Source organism: Leptodactylus fuscus, chromosome 7 (assembly GCF_031893055.1).
Source record: "Leptodactylus fuscus isolate aLepFus1 chromosome 7, aLepFus1.hap2, whole genome shotgun sequence".
In the NCBI taxonomy this organism is placed as follows: domain Eukaryota; kingdom Metazoa; phylum Chordata; class Amphibia; order Anura; family Leptodactylidae; genus Leptodactylus; species Leptodactylus fuscus.
The window spans coordinates 4,894,486-4,915,845 of record NC_134271.1 but is presented as its reverse complement, the minus strand read 5'-3'; the positions used below and the strand labels follow the sequence as shown (position 1 = coordinate 4,915,845).

At 41.6% G+C, this 21,360-nt stretch overlaps 1 protein-coding gene across 2 annotated transcripts in view; it reads right to left on the bottom strand.

The window, feature by feature from the left end:
• Window positions 1–21,360, bottom strand: part of BBOX1 (gamma-butyrobetaine hydroxylase 1) — a 54,020-nt gene that overhangs the window by 31,974 nt on the left and 686 nt on the right. For both annotated transcript variants that reach the window (XM_075280834.1, XM_075280833.1), the window contains exons 2-4: window positions 19,697–20,119; window positions 16,415–16,529; window positions 7,426–7,624 (exon numbers count right to left, since the gene is read on the bottom strand). In XM_075280834.1, the coding sequence (XP_075136935.1) occupies window positions 7,426–7,624; window positions 16,415–16,529; window positions 19,697–20,080 (698 nt within the window). In that variant the 5' untranslated portion in view covers window positions 20,081–20,119. The remainder of the gene's footprint in view (window positions 1–7,425; window positions 7,625–16,414; window positions 16,530–19,696; window positions 20,120–21,360) is intronic.

The window sequence follows — 21,360 nt, the reverse complement described above, 5'->3', positions numbered from 1 at the left end:
TCTGTGGTGTTCTGTTACTTTGCTACATTGTATCCAGAACAAAATGTAGCAATGTATATAGAATATCTATTGTGTCTATTTTTGGCTATTTTCCTCCTGGCCTTAGGAGCTCTGGGTAAAGGACTCCCTGGTGAAACAGTCCATACACTTCTATCCTGTTTGCCGCTGCCCGATGCGATATCCCAGCTGGTCCAAGGCTTATTTTAATTATTCATTTCCACTACATTAACTCCCTCACAAGAATATGAATGTGAACACCCGCTCTGATCCTGGCCGCTGTCCGGGTGACTCACACCCTATAACACTTTGCTCTTAGTGCTCAGTGGTTTACAATTCATGGCAGGGCTGCACTGAAATATTTCATAGAAAAATGGCTTCCTATAAATAACAGAAGTTTCTGCTACTCTTGTGGATAACAAAGTCAGATAAAAGCGTTCGCTGATTCCCTTACCAGTTCTACGCGCCAACAATTCTCACAAACCTTCACTTTTCAGGATCTCAGCTGGATTATTCTGTGAGCTCAGTGGTGTCAGTGCTGGATAGAACTAGTTGTATGGAAATGACTGAACACGAATATAGGACTGAGAACAGAATATAATAGAGAGGGAATCTAATATATATTATAGGGTTATAGGAGGGGGGCAGAGTGTAAAGTAAACCCCGACAGGACTCCTAGAAGACACAGTAAGAGTCCTGATTACTCCGCCTACATACAGTGATTGACAGCTCTCCCTATATCACTGTGTACGTAAAAGACTGTCAATAACTGTGTATGGGCGGAGTAATCAGGACTTTCAGTGTCCCTCCTAGGAGTCATGTCAGGATTTACCCTGCTTTTCAGAAATTCTGCTCCAAATCAGCTTCTCTCCTCTATCCTATAACCCCATATATCACACAGCTCAGCTTCTCTCCTCTATCCTATACCCCTATATATCACACAGCTCAGCTTCTCTCCTCTATCATATACCCCTATATATCACACAGCTCAGCTTCTCTCCTCTATCCTATACCCCTATATATCACACAGCTCAGCTTCCCTCCTCTATCCTATACCCCTATATATCACACAGCTCAGCTTCTCTCCTCTATCTTATAACCCTATATATCACACAGCTCAGCTTCTCTTCTCTATCCTATACCTCTATATATCACACAGCTCAGCTTCTCTCCTCTATCCTATAACCCTATATATCACACAGCTCAGCTTCTCTCCTCTATCATATACCCCTATATATCACATAGCTCAGCTTCTCTCCTCTATCCTATACCCCTATATATCACACAGCTCAGCTTCTCTCCTCTATCATATACCCTATATATCACAAAGCTCAGCTTCTCTCCTCTATAATATACCCCTATATATCACACAGCTCAGCTTCTCTCCTCTATCATATACACCTATATATCACACAACTCAGCTTCTCTCCTCTATCCTATAACCCTATATATCACACAGCTCAGCTTCTCTCCTCTATCCTATAACCCTATATATCACACAGCTCAGCTTCTCTCCTCTATGCCTATATATCACACAGCTCAGCTTCTCCCCTCTATCCTATACCCCTATATATCACACAGCTCAGCTTCTCTCCTCTATCCTATAACCCTATATATCACACAGCTCAGCTTCTCTCCTCTATCCTATACCCCTATATATCACACAGCTCAGCTTCTCTCCTGTATCATATACCCCTATATATCACACAGCTCAGCTTCTCTCCTCTATCATATACCCCTATATATCACACAACTCAGCTTCTCTCCTCTATCCTATAACCCTATATATCACACAGCTCAGCTTCTCTCCTCTATCCTATAACCCTATATATCACACAGCTCAGCTTCTCTCCTCTATCATATACCCCTATATATCACACAGCTCAGCTTCTCTCCTCTATCATATACCCCTATATATCACACAACTCAGCTTCTCTCCTCTATCCTATAACCCTATATATCACACAGCTCAGCTTCTCTCCTCTATCCTATAACCCTATATATCACACAGCTCAGCTTCTCTCCTCTATCCTATAACCCTATATATCACACAGCTCAGCTTCTCTCCTCTATCCTATACCCCTATATATCACACAGCTCAGCTTCTCTCCTCTATCCTATACCCCTATATATCACACAGCTCAGCTTCTCCCCTCTATCATATACCCCTATATATCACACAGCTCAGCTTCTCCCCTCTATCCTATACCCCTATATATCACACAGCTCAGCTTCTCTCCTCTATCCTATATATCACACAGCTCAGCTTCTCTCCTCTATTGTATACCCTATATATCACACAGCTCAGCTTCTCTCCTCTATCCTATACCCCTATATATCACACAGCTCAGCTTCTCTCCTCTATCATATACCCTATATATCACACAGCTCAGCTTCTCTCCTCTATCCTATACCCCTATATATCACACAGCTCAGCTTCTCTCCTCTATTCTATACCCCTATATATCACACAGCTCAGCTTCTCTCCTCTATCCTATACCCCTATATATCACACAGCTCAGCTTCTCTCCTCTATCCTATACCCCTATATATCACACAGCTCAGCTTCTCTCCTCTATCCTATAACCCTATATATCACACAGCTCAGCTTCTCTCCTCTATCCTATATATCACACAGCTCAGCTTCTCTCCTCTATCCTATAACCCTATATATCACACAGCTCAGCTTCTCTCCTCTATCCTATACCCCTATATATCACACAGCTCAGCTTCTCTCCTCTATTGTATACCCCTATATATCACACAGCTCAGCTTCTCTCCTCTATCCTATACCCCTATATATCACACAGCTCAGCTTCTCTCCTCTATCCTATACCCCTATATATCACACAGCTCAGCTTCTCCCCTCTATCCTATAACCCTATATATCACACAGCTCAGCTTCTCCCCTCTATCCTGTAACCCTATATATCACACAGCTCAGCTTCTCCCCTCTATCCTTTACCCCTATATATCACACAGCTCAGCTTCTCTCCTCTATCCTATACCCCTATATATCACACAGCTCAGCTTCTCCCCTCTATCATATACCCCTATATATCACACAGCTCAGCTTCTCCCCTCTATCCTATACCCCTATATATCACACAGCTCAGCTTCTCTCCTCTATCCTATATATCACACAGCTCAGCTTCTCTCCTCTATTGTATACCCTATATATCACACAGTTCAGCTTCTCTCCTCTATCCTATACCCCTATATATCACACAGCTCAGCTTCTCTCCTCTATCATATACCCTATATATCACACAGCTCAGCTTCTCTCCTCTATCCTATACCCCTATATATCACACAGCTCAGCTTCTCTCCTCTATTCTATACCCCTATATATCACACAGCTCAGCTTCTCTCCTCTATCCTATACCCCTATATATCACACAGCTCAGCTTCTCTCCTCTATCCTATACCCCTATATATCACACAGCTCAGCTTCTCTCCTCTATCCTATAACCCTATATATCACACAGCTCAGCTTCTCTCCTCTATCCTATACCCCTATATATCACACAGCTCAGCTTCTCTCCTTTATCATATACCCCTATATATCACACAGCTCAGCTTCTCTCCTCTATCATATACCCCTATATATCACACAACTCAGCTTCTCTCCTCTATCCTATAACCCTATATATCACACAGCTCAGCTTCTCTCCTCTATCCTATAACCCTATATATCACACAGCTCAGCTTCTCTCCTCTATCATATACCCCTATATATCACACAGCTCAGCTTCTCTCCTCTATCATATACCCCTATATATCACACAACTCAGCTTCTCTCCTGTATCCTATAATCCTATATATCACACAGCTCAGCTTCTCTCCTCTATCCTATAACCCTATATATCACACAGCTCAGCTTCTCTCCTCTATCCTATACCCCTATATATCACACAGCTCAGCTTCTCTCCTCTATCCTATACCCCTATATATCACACAGCTCAGCTTCTCTCCTCTATCATATACCCCTATATATCACACATCTCAGCTTCTCTCCTCTATCATATAACCCTATATATCACACAGCTCAGCTTCTCTCCTCTATCCTATATATCACACAGCTCAGCTTCTCTCCTCTATCCTATAACCCTATATATCACACAGCTCAGCTTCTCTCCTCTATTGTATACCCCTATATATCACACAGCTCAGCTTCTCTCCTTTATCATATACCCCTATATATCACACAGCTCAGCTTCTCTCCTCTATCATATACCCCTATATATCACACAACTCAGCTTCTCTCCTCTATCCTATAACCCTATATATCACACAGCTCAGCTTCTCTCCTCTATCCTATAACCCTATATATCACACAGCTCAGCTTCTCTCCTTTATCATATACCCCTATATATCACACAGCTCAGCTTCTCTCCTCTATCCTATATATCACACAGCTCAGCTTCTCTCCTCTATTGTATACCCTATATATCACACAGCTCAGCTTCTCTCCTCTATCCTATACCCCTATATATCACACAGCTCAGCTTCTCTCCTCTATCATATACCCTATATATCACACAGCTCAGCTTCTCTCCTCTATCCTATACCCCTATATATCACACAGCTCAGCTTCTCTCCTCTATTCTATACCCCTATATATCACACAGCTCAGCTTCTCTCCTCTATCCTATACCCCTATATATCACACAGCTCAGCTTCTCTCCTCTATCCTATACCCCTATATATCACACAGCTCAGCTTCTCTCCTCTATCCTATAACCCTATATATCACACAGCTCAGCTTCTCTCCTCTATCCTATATATCACACAGCTCAGCTTCTCTCCTCTATCCTATAACCCTATATATCACACAGCTCAGCTTCTCTCCTCTATCCTATACCCCTATATATCACACAGCTCAGCTTCTCTCCTCTATTGTATACCCCTATATATCACACAGCTCAGCTTCTCTCCTCTATCCTATACCCCTATATATCACACAGCTCAGCTTCTCTCCTCTATCCTATACCCCTATATATCACACAGCTCAGCTTCTCCCCTCTATCCTATAACCCTATATATCACACAGCTCAGCTTCTCCCCTCTATCCTATAACCCTATATATCACACAGCTCAGCTTCTCCCCTCTATCCTTTACCCCTATATATCACACAGCTCAGCTTCTCTCCTCTATCCTATACCCCTATATATCACACAGCTCAGCTTCTCCCCTCTATCATATACCCCTATATATCACACAGCTCAGCTTCTCCCCTCTATCCTATACCCCTATATATCACACAGCTCAGCTTCTCTCCTCTATCCTATATATCACACAGCTCAGCTTCTCTCCTCTATTGTATACCCTATATATCACACAGCTCAGCTTCTCTCCTCTATCCTATACCCCTATATATCACACAGCTCAGCTTCTCTCCTCTATCATATACCCTATATATCACACAGCTCAGCTTCTCTCCTCTATCCTATACCCCTATATATCACACAGCTCAGCTTCTCTCCTCTATTCTATACCCCTATATATCACACAGCTCAGCTTCTCTCCTCTATCCTATACCCCTATATATCACACAGCTCAGCTTCTCTCCTCTATCCTATACCCCTATATATCACACAGCTCAGCTTCTCTCCTCTATCCTATAACCCTATATATCACACAGCTCAGCTTCTCTCCTCTATCCTATACCCCTATATATCACACAGCTCAGCTTCTCTCCTTTATCATATACCCCTATATATCACACAGCTCAGCTTCTCTCCTCTATCATATACCCCTATATATCACACAACTCAGCTTCTCTCCTCTATCCTATAACCCTATATATCACACAGCTCAGCTTCTCTCCTCTATCCTATAACCCTATATATCACACAGCTCAGCTTCTCTCCTCTATCATATACCCCTATATATCACACAGCTCAGCTTCTCTCCTCTATCATATACCCCTATATATCACACAACTCAGCTTCTCTCCTGTATCCTATAATCCTATATATCACACAGCTCAGCTTCTCTCCTCTATCCTATAACCCTATATATCACACAGCTCAGCTTCTCTCCTCTATCCTATACCCCTATATATCACACAGCTCAGCTTCTCTCCTCTATCCTATACCCCTATATATCACACAGCTCAGCTTCTCTCCTCTATCATATACCCCTATATATCACACATCTCAGCTTCTCTCCTCTATCATATAACCCTATATATCACACAGCTCAGCTTCTCTCCTCTATCCTATATATCACACAGCTCAGCTTCTCTCCTCTATCCTATAACCCTATATATCACACAGCTCAGCTTCTCTCCTCTATCCTATACCCCTATATATCACACAGCTCAGCTTCTCTCCTCTATTGTATACCCCTATATATCACACAGCTCAGCTTCTCTCCTTTATCATATACCCCTATATATCACACAGCTCAGCTTCTCTCCTCTATCATATACCCCTATATATCACACAACTCAGCTTCTCTCCTCTATCCTATAACCCTATATATCACACAGCTCAGCTTCTCTCCTCTATCCTATAACCCTATATATTACACAGCTCAGCTTCTCTCCTCTATCATATACCCCTATATATCACACAGCTCAGCTTCTCTCCTCTATCATATACCCCTATATATCACACAACTCAGCTTCTCTCCTGTATCCTATAATCCTATATATCACACAGCTCAGCTTCTCTCCTCTATCCTATAACCCTATATATCACACAGCTCAGCTTCTCTCCTCTATCCTATACCCCTATATATCACACAGCTCAGCTTCTCTCCTCTATCATATACCCCTATATATCACACAGCTCAGCTTCTCTCCTCTATCCTATACCCCTATATATCACTGAGCTGGAGTGGTCGGGCATAGTCTCTGAGCTGACAGGGCATAGTCATGAAGTGATGGGGGAAGTCAGAGCTAAATTAGAGGTCACAGACTGGAAATTAGATAATAGCGTTGCTAGACTAAGCTATTAGTAAATAACCTCAGGATAGGAGTGTGTTGATCTTGAGGAAGTTGGAGAATTGTTCTCTTGTATAATAGTAGGATATGTTGTATGTGAGGCATTGTGTGTATACGGCAATGTTATACGTCTCTATATTAAACTGGAGACATCTGGAGACACTTTATCTCGTACAGTAACTCAAGGTACGTAAGACCATAATAAGACCTTGTACAAGAGCCCTTCATCATATAAGACCAAGAATCGGAAGTTAATTCATCTTATTCCATTGTATATTGGATGACTGATGTGTTACTTCATCTCAGACATGTGAAATTCTCTCCAAACTCCTCTGTAAATAAACTTCACAAAAAGATTTTCAATGTTTTTTTCTCAAACATTTTCCTGCTTTGACTAAATAAGAAATAGGTCACATGATAAATATTTATCTGGGACAGAGACGTGATGGAAATCCAATGTACAGCGTATACTTACCCATAAAAGGTGTGTCTCATGTAGCCGATCCTCCTGCCGAGTCTCACCAGCTCCCCTTGCTTTACAGGGGCCCCTTCCAGCAGCACAATCCCCATTTCCCGCAGGGTGCAGAGCCATTGGAGGGCCGTCTGGTCACACTTCAGGACGTCCTCATATGACATTGTGGGGATTTTCAGATCACTGCCCCAATACTGATGTTCTGCAAGAGAAATATGGATTATTTATGTGATCTGCAAATCTATATGCGAGTATATTCATGTAACAGACATGCTCGGTCTTGGTTTCCTCCCATTGTCTTGAATAGAAGTAGAGCTGCTTCCATCTATATACCTAATCTATACCTATCTATCTATCTATCTATCTATCTTCTATCTATCTATCTATCTATCTATCTATCTATCTATCTATCTATCATCTATCTATCTATCTATCTATCTATCTATCTATCTATCTCCTATCTACCTCTCTATCTATCTATCTATCTATCTATCTATCTATCTATCTATCTATCTTCTATCTCCCTATCTATCTCTCTATCTATCTATCTATCTATCATCTATCTATCTATCTATCTATCTATCTATCTTCTATCTCCCTATCTATCTATCTATCTATCTATCTATCTATCTATCTGAGAACTTGTTTGTTACAAAGTATACAAAAGATGGTTACTAAGAGGCACAAAACTCCCTTTCTATGAGGAGGGTAACTATTTATTTACACTGTGCCACTCATTGGTTTTTCAGGGGACTCCATACATATACACATAGATAAAGCTTACATATACATATACAGTTTATGTGATGGGCTGATTATTGCTTATTCACATGGAAACACAAATACTAGGAATAGACTTTTAGGATTCCAGGGAGCAGTATATACTTGTTAGTCTTAGGGAGGCTTTCAAACTCAAACATGTTGGGTTTTAACTACAACTTGGGAGAAGTCCCCTTGATGTGGATAAATCAGGGGGTCGACATCTGTGAAAATCTCAAGCCATATGAGGAATGGTTTCTAGTGGTTTACATATGTCAGATAAAGCCCCCTGTTGATTACAAGGAAATGCACAATGTAGCAATGTTGGTCGTCATTAGGATGGTGGCGTCTTGTCAAGACATCAAACAGGGTAGGTAACTAAACATAACCTGGGAGCCATGTCAATACAATTCAGAGATGAAATGCAAAGCAGGACTGTATCTAGACCTTATATCAGTCCAGTCAACTTCTATCCTAAAACCTTGGGATAGCATCATGCAGGTATCTTAGATGTTTCTTGCCTGTGGCACACCTTACTAGACATAAAGTCACTGATTTCCTCTTGGTTATACCCAGGATGTGACTCCAAGGAATTCCCCTGATTTTTTCCCTGTACAAAGATTTGTATTGACCTGGCCAGTATCCCATAGGTAGTCTCTGTTAGCTGACAGCAGCAGACAAGAACAGATCATATACCACCAAGACTAACTCAGTAGGAAGAAGATGTATTTAGATGGGCAGAGGACAGGGCTGGTAGAGTTTGTGCACAACAGTAGAAGGGCTGGGGTCAGGGCTGGTAGTGTTCTGGCACAACAGTAGACAGGAGTTATATCAGGATGGGCATAATACATGTAGAAGACATTACAAAGATATATTCAGATGGGCAGAGGTCAGGGCTGGCAGAATTTGTGTGCAACAGTAGACAGGTTGGAACCAGGGTTGGAAGGGTTCTGGCACAATAGTAGACAGGTAGTAGGTCAGGAAGGGCAGAAGACATGTAGAAGATAAGATGAAGTTACATTCAGATGGGCAGAGGACAGTGCAGGAAGAGTTTATGTGCAACAGTAGAAAGGTAAGGGTCAGGGCTTGCAGTGTTTTGGAATGATAATAGACAGGTGGTAGGTCGGGATGGGCACAAGAAAGGTAGAAGACAGGACAAAGATGGATTCAGATGGACAGAGGTCAGGACAAGAAGAATCTGTGTGCAACAGTAATGGCTGGGATCAGGGCAGGCTGCGCTTTGGTAGGTGGTAGGTCAGGATGGGCAACAGACAAGTAGAAGAGCTCAATGGACAAGTCAGGTCAAATTTCAAGAATATGGAAAGTATTTTCAAACTTCAGTATTCTGGGTCTGGAAAAAAACAGTCCTGAACAGAACATGCTCTAAGATTTATTCATGAAGACAAGGGTTGTATGACAGTGATACAGTTACCAGCAATGTACAGGTAACAGCATTGCTAGCGCTCATTGCTTAGATATACAATGCTACTGGGCTCTTGATAATAAGTACAAAGACCCTATAGAATTTTAAATTTTTAAAGCAGAAGGTTCATAGCAAGAAACGCGATAGTATGTAAGAAGCAAAACCTCAAGATAACGGTCTCTAGATACTACAGGGCTGGAGTCAGAACACATGGCAAGAAGTTTGATGGGATAGAACCCAGGCCAGACACGGCCTTCAGAGCGTAGCACAGTAAATGGAATTGGAGCAGCTTTTACTCTCCACTAAGAATTATTGATTCGTATTCAGAGGCCAAGATTCATTTATTTTAATAATGACAAGAAAAGTAAACCAGAGCCTCAATACCAGGAATACTGGAGATGCCAGAAGTTCCAAGAAATATGAATGGAAAGAAAACCCTAAAATCTGCCTTGTAGACAAATTGCCGACAGTCTTCTCCGAGGTCATGTCAGTAATTAATCTAAAATAACAAGAACTTGCTGATGTGTCCACAAAGTAGACCCTCGACCATAGACCGTCATGGTTGGAGGAGCTTTCCAACGTCTTTTGTAATTTTTCTCAATGTTAATGAAAAAAGGTCTTCGGAAGAACCTTGAAAACCCACAAACACTGAGGTCTCTGAACTTCTCTGAAGGTTTTTGGAAAGTATGACACGTGCAGATTACGTGTTAGCAACTTCATGTCTGTGGTTTTGCTTTCAAGGGTCTTAGATCCTACCTGGAAGTAAAAACCCTCGAGGAAAGTTTATACTACTCTGAGACAAAGTCTAGTAAGTAGACTCAAGAATCCATTACATGGATGACAAATGTAGGTAGAATGTAAGTTTCCCTGTAGGCGCTGACAATCATCTTATGCCGTAAATATGAATCCTGAGTGTCAGAACTTCTCTGCTTTTATGGAATTGGATCGTCCTTGTCATTGTTATCTCTCATGAACCATACAGAAAGAAGGTTACATTTTCCAAAAAATAGTCCAATATATACAACGTTACTTATTAGAGAGGCGTTATCTACTACAGTTACAAAGTTACCAGTGGCGATATTTTATTCCTGTTATTCCACCATGAACTTAAAGGTGCCTATAAACCTTCAATAGTCGACAGCCTAAAGCTCTTTTGACCGAACTCTATTCTTCCAGACAACCCTATACACTGCACTTTTGACTCTGCTGATGTACATATGTTCTGAATAAGGAAAGGGGTGTAAACTGCAGCCAGACATCTCTGGAGTCAGCTTGTGTTCTCGGAGACAAAAGGATTAGGTGTTGAAATTCAACAAACCAATCCTACTTCCCCCCAAAATAGCCAGGAGACCCCCATTCCCATAAGATAGTAAAGATAGTAGACCAAATAGTCAGGATACCATTCCCATAAGATAGTAGACCAGTCCTAACTGGTTCATATAACTTTACATTCATGTATATGGGTGTTTTAGGATAAGTTCAACATGACCGGGTTGTCAAGCGGTCACCTATCAATGTAATATATTGGACAACACAACCAGGAATTGTTAAACTCAATTCTCCAATAAACTGGAAAGCAAATACTTGAAAAACTGTCCAAGGGAAGATGACTTCATATAGATAAACTCCGGAGACCTTGTTGTACATGTCTGCCTCTTCACTTACTAGTGCATGGATTGTTCAAGTCAGAACAAAGTGCTGGATACTTTGTATCAGTTGTACCTATGGGGTTGACCACTAGGGCAGAACGGGATAATTTACAAGTATCCACTCACTATCCCAGAATGAAGACCTATACCCTAACTATATGGAGATATGATGGAACTGATGCTGAAGGCTCAACCATTCACAAACAACAAAGTCAACAATATGAATAAAGAAACAAAAAAAAATGTGGGGAAAAAAATTGGTGAATTCAGGACAAAAAGTAACAAAGAGTTCCACAAATTATATAAACAGAACCGAAGCCCTTAACCTCCAGGATAACGTGTTGTGTGATTCACTCCCAACGTTTTACTAGGTGTTAAAAATCACACAAATCTGTCAAAAAAATCCACATTCAGCCAAACTCTAAATAGCTTTTATTGGTGCAACGAACATCCTGCCATTTGGAAAGATGTTGAAATCATTAATCCGAATGTAAGTCTGACAGCGAAGCCAAAAAGCGTAAAAGGGAACCGAAAATAATTGGTCTGTATTATATAATAATGGTTAGAAGGGACGGGTGTTGGCAATGAGAAGGAAATCGTATCTGACTCACGGCTGCAATGTGTACTATGTAGGGGCGAGCGGATCGCCAGGAATGATTTGTCAACAGATCTTCACCGACTACTCAACCGGGTCGGAATCAGTGGATCGGCATCTATTAAAGGATGCAAAGAGGTGAAGTTGACGGAAGGGGTTTATGGGATCCCCCTGCCAATAAAACAAAAAATAATCACTGGCGTGCAATACCAGACACAGCCTGTAGACAACTGTGGCGCTGTTTCTTAAAAATAGAAAAAAATCCGACCCTCTTTCTTGTTTCCTGCGACTCCATTATGGTCGGGTAATTTTTGTAAATCATCATTAATTCTATGGAAAATATGAGACTTGCCAATACCATTCTTTAAGAGAATTGCAAAGGAGACGACCAAATTTGCCCTCAAATTGAATATTCCGGATTATTCCATTATATCACATATGACCTCATGAATTTCTGAGCAATGACATATTTATAGAATTTTTTTTTTTAATTAATATTTTTGCGAGGGATTTCGGTCAGGCTCCCGATGGTCCCCCTGGTGATTAAGTCATTGATTTAATTGATCCAGATTGTTTTATATTCATTAAATTGCATTGCGTGAAGAGCGGAGGAAACCGCCATGAAGTCCCAATTCCCCGGCGGTGCATGCAATGTAGGTCATTATGTAGAGGTCTCGCGTTTCCTCCATCGTCTGGTGTAGATTACTAAACTGTTTCCTTGTAACCAGATGTTTAGCAATACGTTATATTAAGTATCGCTCGTACCCGTAGACGGTTTCCTTGATGTACAATGTAATTTACTGCTGCGTTAAGCGCTTATATAAACACTTCCATACATTCGTGACATGTTTAAAAACACTTCAGGCGAACCAAAGATCCCAATAAATAATATGATATGTCCATAGGGCAGTGAAGTCATAGAAGGGTCCGAGTCAGATAAGATGATGTCAACCCCCTTGATTTTCATAACATGCTACATATAGTCTGTCAGGTCAGAGACGCCTCCCAAGCCAATAATGGCGCCATGTAGGGGCCTATAATCCTCTTCTCCATGTCTTCTATACTATTACGGCCAATGTTGGGTCTTTGTATATGGTGGGCTCCATAGCCAATGGGTCTCTGCTGTATTGTACAGCGGAGACCAGGCATAATCAGTGCCCACACTTGACCAAAGCACCATATTCCTGGTGGTGCATGGACGTCACCATTTGGGAAGGATCATAGTCTTGGGGGTGGCAATCCATTACCCTGACAGCTGGGATCCAGCTTGTCATTACATTTGTTCTAGGATAGGCTGCCAATAATAGAACTATAGCAATTTTACAATACATTGCATTACATAAGCATTGCAATGTATTGTAGTAGTGATCAGATTTTTCGATCGGGGTAATACAATTAAAGGTAACACAGTATATACAAACATTAAAAGTTCAAATAACCCTTCTTTCCCTAGATCAGATATAGAAATAAGTAAATAATTACATAATACACAATAAGTACCCCTGCGTCCGAAAATTTCTGATCTACAAACTTATAAATTTTTCAGGTATTTTGACCACCTAGGACAGATCTCAATGGGGGGAATGTTTGAGGAGGCCGCGGCACTCACCAAGTAAATTTCATCAGTTATTTGGACAGCAGTAACGTCATCACATTAAACTGAATGCAATACCAAGCACAGCCACTGCACTATGTATGGCGCTGTGCTTGGTTTTCAGTGAAGAGATCACAGGACTCGCCCAAACCTGAGGCCTCTTCAACCAGCTGATCAGTGGTGGTCCCAGATTTTGGACCCTCACTGATGACACATTGTTAACCTACCCCTTTAAGACTGACCCTCACATCATGTAAGAATACTGTCAGCAGTGTGAAGACTATTAGCTGTGTGTACAGTAATGTGGAATCTTATGCGTGTATTACTTAGAGAGACAAATAAGACGTCGTCCTAACAGTGAAGTGGAGTTTCCCCGGCTACTGTATATAGTAACCGTCAAGAGACTGAATCCATTAGAGAGCAAAATTGTAGTTTTATTGCCAAATGGAATGAAACAAGAAACGTATTATGAGACTTTGGACTCCAGAGTGGAAAATAAAATCTGGCACCGGCTCCTGAAGCGGCGGTTACACAATAAATCAGAGACGTTCACCCCGTACGGCAGAGACTCCAGAGCTGAGACCTTATACAATGTTGCCACATTCTCTGCCTTATTGTTACGAGTCTTTAATTGTATCCAATTTACCCCGAGGATACAATGGGGGAGTTTTTACTGAAATTTCCCCAATGTGGGACTATTAAAGGATTATCTTACTCCTTCTATATATTGGGGGAATGTTCTAGACATTGTATGTGGGAAATACTCCCATGGAAGGCCCCACTTGGCACTATTATTGGTTTGAGGGGTATTTTGGACCTTACAGGCACCCATTAAGGTGTGAAGAGAAACGGGGAAATTTTCTGTATCTGTTTGTGTTATGACACCAAAGTCTCGTATAAGAAACAGAATTTAGAGAGAACGAAATTTGTGGAGGGATAATGCACAGGAGAAAGGTGAAGAAAAACCAAAGGAAGGGACCATAGAGGAAAAAAAAAATCAACGTGAGAATGAAATCCCAGTTATGGCTAATCGTAAAACGCCCCATTATTTGGGTAATTTCATACGTACATTCCTCGTAAGAAACTCAACACGTGAGTGACCTTTGGCTATGACCTTATAAAAACTCACTTGGGGTAGTAGGAAAGGAGCGCAATGTTCTGCATGACCCAAGGAACAGACGCTAAAGACATCAGGACCCTATATCTACTATATGGTCTGTGATAGTTACCAGTCTAAGCCGGGCTCAGGAGGCTTTACCATGACGTGTATAGATGTATAGGAACTGCTATAGGTGACAACATAGGGAAGAAATACCAAACTATGATCTGAAGAGGTGGCACATCTATGGTTTATTGTGCAGTTATGGCCTTTTAGTGAGTTTTTGGGGGTCAATGGTATTTTTTATTGTCTTTTTTTCCCATAGGCATCATTAAAAACTGACCACAAAATGTAACGTAAAACACTTAAAGGGAATGTCTTAAAGGGAATATATAAGACAGTGGATGATGGACCAGGGAATCTAGTTCCAACCCCCAGGTCATATGATCGGACTCCGTGAGTGACCCCTAGATCACACTGCCCTCTACAGGTACCTGTGATATGGAGGCCGGCTGACCATACAGTAAGCCCCTATAGCAGAATAATTACCTGAGAGATCAGGGGAGGGAGCAGAGTAACCCAAGGTCGGGGGTTGCTCTTCATAAAACTGCTGGCTGTGCCCCAGGTCCAATCCATTGAAGCTGCTGATTGGCCTCAGTGCAGTGGTCACATGACCGTTGAGGCCAATTAGCAGCCTCATGAATAGACCCCTTCTCTGAGGCCGCTGAGTCACGCCCGGTGGGGGAATTCTACCAAAAGACAACAATGGATCGGGAGGACCAGACTGCACTGGGAGGCATCTGGGCAACACAGAAAGACGAGTATGACCCTTACCAACTTAAAAAAAATCATTTGCCTGTTTTTTTCTTGGACAACCCCTTTAAGGTAATCCTAACTCCCTGGACAACCCCTTTAAGGTAATCCTTACTCCCTGGACAACCCCTTTAAAATTCATAGTGTTTTTCCTTCTATCAGCCAAAAAATGCCACTTCTAAAGTGAAAACCTAAATTAGATTGAAAACAGAGAAGAACTATTTTTCTTTTAGGTTGGGGCGACGCTGCAACTTTTTGTAGAACTAGTAACTAATCTTAACCATTGAGCTGCTCCTGGAGTCTAAATGAATGCAACGGACACAATGTTATGGACTGCGATTGTCACTCAATGGTTAAAATGTTACAAAACGTTGCAGTTTGACCTAATAGTTCTCACCTCTTACAATTCACACCTGGACTTGATTTCTAAAACGGCCTCATTCAAACCTTGAATTTGTGTCATAAACAGAGAAGACGCCAGCGACACATTCCAATTTCTGAATTTTGGGGTTGATTTATTTACAGGATATCGCAACGTGACTGGTTTTCTGCTCAGGAGAACTTTCCTTCTGCATTTGTAAGTATTTTTAGATTTAAGATCGGCCCTCATTGAACCGGAATGTTTCATGTTTATCGCTACTATGATGTAAATGATCCAACCACAAGATTGAGCTATTGAACGCCCGGGCCGGTCTTCTTTCCTATTTATGCTACAGCGGGACCACAATCTCTAGGCACGTGCACCAGTGTTGGCCGAATAATTCATCACAACTATAATCCTCATGGATCCTCAGGATACCCAGGGGGATATCCTTTCACATGTGTGGGGCAGAGTTCTTTTTGTAAATTTTTGTAAAATATCATGGCATGGTTATAGAAAGTCTTGGTGGAAGATCTTTTGAGGTTCGGAGAATGTTGGGCGCCCTCAAAGTCTTATTATTCTTGATTTTGAAACCATCAAGATGGAAACAATTGTGTAGTGTCGTCAGCCCCCATTGAAGTCAATGTTGTACCTCTTCTCGAAAAGTTCCACCCTAATACAAAAATATTTGGTATTTACCTTGAACAAAGAGTTCCTCTTGCATCTCTGCTCTTGACTCTTTTGAAAAACATCTTTTCTTCAACCATTGGGCGTCAAATTCGCTCTGGTGATTGTCCGGCCATGTAATGGACACCTGTGATGGTGGACAAAGAGAAGGAAAAACTTTGATCAAACATGCCAACATGTCCCCTGACAACAGTCACAATACTTCTCATATAAATAGTACAAACTATTGATCATAATTCACAAAAAATTTGGAAATACATAGTAACCGTATGGTGTCACATAGTCCATGTGGCTACTTATTAGGCAGTTGGGAGACATTAAGCTCCATCTTGCGAACACTTTGGGACTTTGTATAAATTCCACCACTTCTTGTGATCTAGTTCTCAGGAATCTGTCAAAATTGGGATTTGTTTGATTGACCATATGGCTCCTCCATAGGATGTCATCTATTATAGGAGCTCACAGAAAATCCTGTAGACTTGACCTCTAGATGTTTTTGATTCTTTTTTATAAATTCCATCATCGTTTTAGTGTTCCTTTCTATTATGTATCCTTTGGAGAATTCGATACGTTTAATATGATCACGCAACATTGCACTTGGTCTATCCCCAGTGTAAGCGGTAAATCTCAGACAGGATACATCCTTATTATGTGATCTTCTGCCCCCTTAATGTATAGCAGGTGCCCCTGAGCCGTCTTCTCGTGTGTGTGAAGTATCACGTTGGTCTACGCAGCTGTCTCGAACCGTTAACCAGACTCTGAGTTCACAAAAAAGTTGGAAAAAATTTCCACTTCTTCATAAATCTTAAGTCACTTTAATGTTCTGGTTCTCAAAGAAATTATTTATTGCTTTTTTATACCGTCTTTAAAGAAGAATAATGAGCGAGGCCGCCATGGAATACGGATATCCTGCTATTGATCTGCCGCGGGAAGGAAGGAACAAGAAATGTTACACGTTTTAGGGAAGACAAAAACATGCAAAAATATAAGATACAGTAAGACCTTATTATTGGTGGTCTCCATAACCGCAGTGAGTTGTGGGGGATCATCCAAGACTTTATATTAATGATCTCTCCTTAGAATAGGTCATTAACCCCTTCCCGACATGTGCCATATTAAATATGGCGCCTGTTGAGTTGTTAAGTGGGTGCCATAGTTGCCAATTCTGAGACCTATCAGCAATGCCTGTGGACAGAGTCCTGTCTGATTTTGGGCATTACCTCTTAGATGGGGCCTCACGTTGCGAAAATCCAAAGTGAATGGGATTCCGGCTAATCCCATTCTCACATTGCAGAAAAAATTCAAAAATGCAAGTAGCTAGCCAGTTTTCTTCCAAATATATCCGTTCTCTAAAGTGTTGATCTGATGGTAAGAAGTGGTTTCCCAAGTAGGTCCGACTTAATGTTTCATTTCCTTTGTTCGGTCCTATAATGGTTACATTAGAGTACTTGGGGCTAATTACGTAAATGCCCACATGGACCATTAGAGAAAGGAAAAGCAACAGCGATTGTTACATCAAAGCCGATCGCGATTGCTTTCATTCCGATGATCTTCCCAGGGTTCCGTCGCTTCCTTTTCTCCTTTCATGGGTCCATCTCCCTTGTAAAGTAAATGTTTATGTGAAGGAGATGAGGAGTCTCGTAAGACACTCACTAAGCATGTGACAGAGCAGGAGGAGCGGAGCAGATTGATACATAGTTTTATAGGGAAACATTCAGATCTTGAATTTCATTGATTTACCTTCCTGTTTTCTTTCCCATTGGTCATTCTTCAGGCAAAGCTTTGAATGAAAGGGGTTCTCCAATCAATCTTTAACTTTGCTGGCTGGACAACCCCTTTAAGATGAAATAAATCTCACTATAAAAATGTTATTGGTCAAATGTCATAGCAAAGTCTACTGAATGGCAAACAAGGAAAGAAGCCAAGGTCCCCCAGTTCAATGAGGAGACCCATCCAGAGTAGGGGGTTGGGCAGGACTTCGAGAACATGGCTGCTTTCTTGTTATCAGGAGGTGATATCATGGCCATTGGTCACAGGGACATGCTGTAGCTCAGTTCCTATCAATTTAATGGGACAGGGATGTGACATTGACATGTGACCTGGGAAGAAGAAAGGAGCCATGTTTTCAAGTCCTGCACAAACCCTACAAAGAGGTTTTCCAGGAATAATTTTTGACTTAGGGGTTCAGGCAGGTTCAGACCCCCGGTCATAGGATCCCCAGCACCTGGCTCCATAGTCACTCCACCTTTTCTTCCATTCTGGAAGATCACTTACGCTTTAAGGTCTGGATTTGCTAAAGTCTTCCAGCTCCCGTACCATAGGTAACTACATGTGAGAAAGGGAAAGCAACCCTGGGGCCGGGTGCTGCTTACATGACCTGGGCCCCGAACCAGCCCAGAACACCTAGGTACAGCATGAACTCCTGGAGGAAGGAAGTCATAAAAGACTTCCTGGAGAACCCCTTTAAGTGACAACCCTATTCCGGATGGGTCTTCTGAATGAGCTTGAGGACCTTGGTAGGAAAGATAATATTTGACCACTAACATTTTTATAGTACATTTGCTTTTATCTTAAAGGGGTCATTTAGCCAGTAAAGTCCCATTGTATTTGGGCCTAGGTAACTTGGGACATCCTCGCTAGAGGCCAAGATACAGAGACTGGTGGAGGACCAGTGGGTGTAATTGGTGGTGATGGCGCCCCATTCCCAAGTGGTTTAACTCAGTTGTCTCCAGCAGTTCCATTGAAGTGAATGGAAGCCCCATCCACCATCAGTCTCATCCATATACAGCCTGGCTGTAGTCAGGCTGAATGCGTAACGGGGGGGGGGGGGGGGGGGGGGAAGGGGGTCAGGACCCTCCATTTTGGGATTGTGGGGGTCTCATCGCCCAGACCCCGACCAATCAGATATTTATCCTCTATCCATAGGAATACTTTTCATGCCATAACCCCTTAAAGTAAAATGATCCCAGTCTACAGATCGTCTGCACTATAGATAGTTGTAAATCTTGGAAATTGAAAATATTTGCCAGAATTTTAAGTGCAGAGAATTCTAGATCAGAACAGGACGCGCGGTGGTATTTATGTAGTACTAAGTGGTGCTGCTTCTCCTTGTGGAGACCCCCTACTGGTATAGGGAGTCAGAGGTCAGGCAATGATCCCTGGGAAAAAAGTTATGCAAATGAGCTCTCACACAGGAGGAAAACCTTGTTACTTTGTAGCACCCGATATGCACTACTAGGATGATGGGGCTGAATGTCTCAGTAATCTGTAACCTAAAGAAAACATGAAGAATACCTTATTTGTATCCGTCAGATTTAGATGGCTTAGGCCAGTGTTCACATCCAGATTCTCGATGGGGAGTTTTCTTGCCTTTGCAGAGTGGAGGAAGCAGTGCGGGCACTGGCAGTTATCTCTCAGCCACACGTACGGGTACAGACTCCGGCCTCCATCCTCCCAGTGCACACACACAAAGCGCTCGGCATCCAGAGTCTCAACGTTGCGAATCATGGCCTCAGTGAGACAAGTCTGTTCATAGACCGGGGCGGTGTGCTGCCAGCGGGAGACATGCAGCAGAGATCCACAAGGAAAACGCCTGTTCCTTGCAGCTTTTAGTGATGTGTAGGCTGCGGAGAATTGGACTTTGCTCCGTAATAAATTCTTAGCTAGAGAAGCCCACATCGTGACCCGGCCGCACAACGCAAGTCCGCTCTAAGAAATCTGAAACGGAAAGAAATATTTGTGTTACACCAAGGCATGAGCCTGAAAGTCAACTGAACCCACCAAGGTCCACGAGACCATCCAACTATCTACAGTACTATGCAAAAGGAAGAATGATTTCAGTAACAGAAGGGTTAATAGATTATTTGGTCAAGAAAAGAGAAATGTAAATCCCATTAATATTCGGAGTAACCTTTGCCCTTTGCCTTCCATCCGTTCTTCTCGGTATTTGCAGACAGTTTTTGGCAGAACTAGGCAGGGAGGTTGTTCCCGCCGCCATCTTGGAGAACTAAGCCCAGATCTTCTATGGATGTTGCTTGCTCCAATCCATCTGTCTCTTCACGTCATCCAACCAGACTGAACAATGTTGAGATCAGGGCTCTGCGGGGTCCGGATCATCACCTCCAGGACTCCTCCTCCAAAGGGCAAAGAACATCTGAACAATGAGGGGTCCCTGTACTACAAAGTGCATGGAGTTAGAGGCAGATAGCACTGTGGCATGCCTAGTGGCCAGGTGACGCTACTGCAGCTCTGCTCCCATTCATGTTATGGTGTTCAGCCATTATACAATGTACGTTCCGGTGGGACAGTAATATTTTACATAGACTTCTAAATAATCTAGGAGACTATAAGTATATAGCAAGATTAGCTGCGAGCTCCTTCATTATAACTGTGTGATAGGAAGTGTCTGCTGCTCATCAGGAGTGAGTGACAACAGTTTCCGTGTCCCCTTGTGAAGAGTCTGAATGGTACAGTCCATCATGCAGGATTGTAGGAATATGCATTGAGTGCTGAATATTTAGTCTGGTCAGAGAGTCACATGACCGGGCAGAAGAGATGGATTCGGATAGAAAGGTGTAACAAAAAAAATAAAAAAATAAAAAAAGTAAATTAAAAAAAAATAAAAATAAATAATAATAATAATAATATATATATATATATATATATATATATATATATATATATATATATATAATTATTATTATATATTATATATTAAATATATTATAAAATATTTACATAATTTAATATGAATTTATTTATCTATTTTTTTAATCTGAAATCTTCTCTAATTTCTATTATTTTTTTACTAGAAGATTTGAAAAATGCATTAAAAAATTTGTGCCTGTAAGAAAAAAAAAAAAATTTTTTTGCACGCTCTCTTTTCATCTCTGTACAGATCCGTCGTACAAAACAAAGGCACATGTGAACAGAGCCTGAGCCTGTACTTAGATTACACA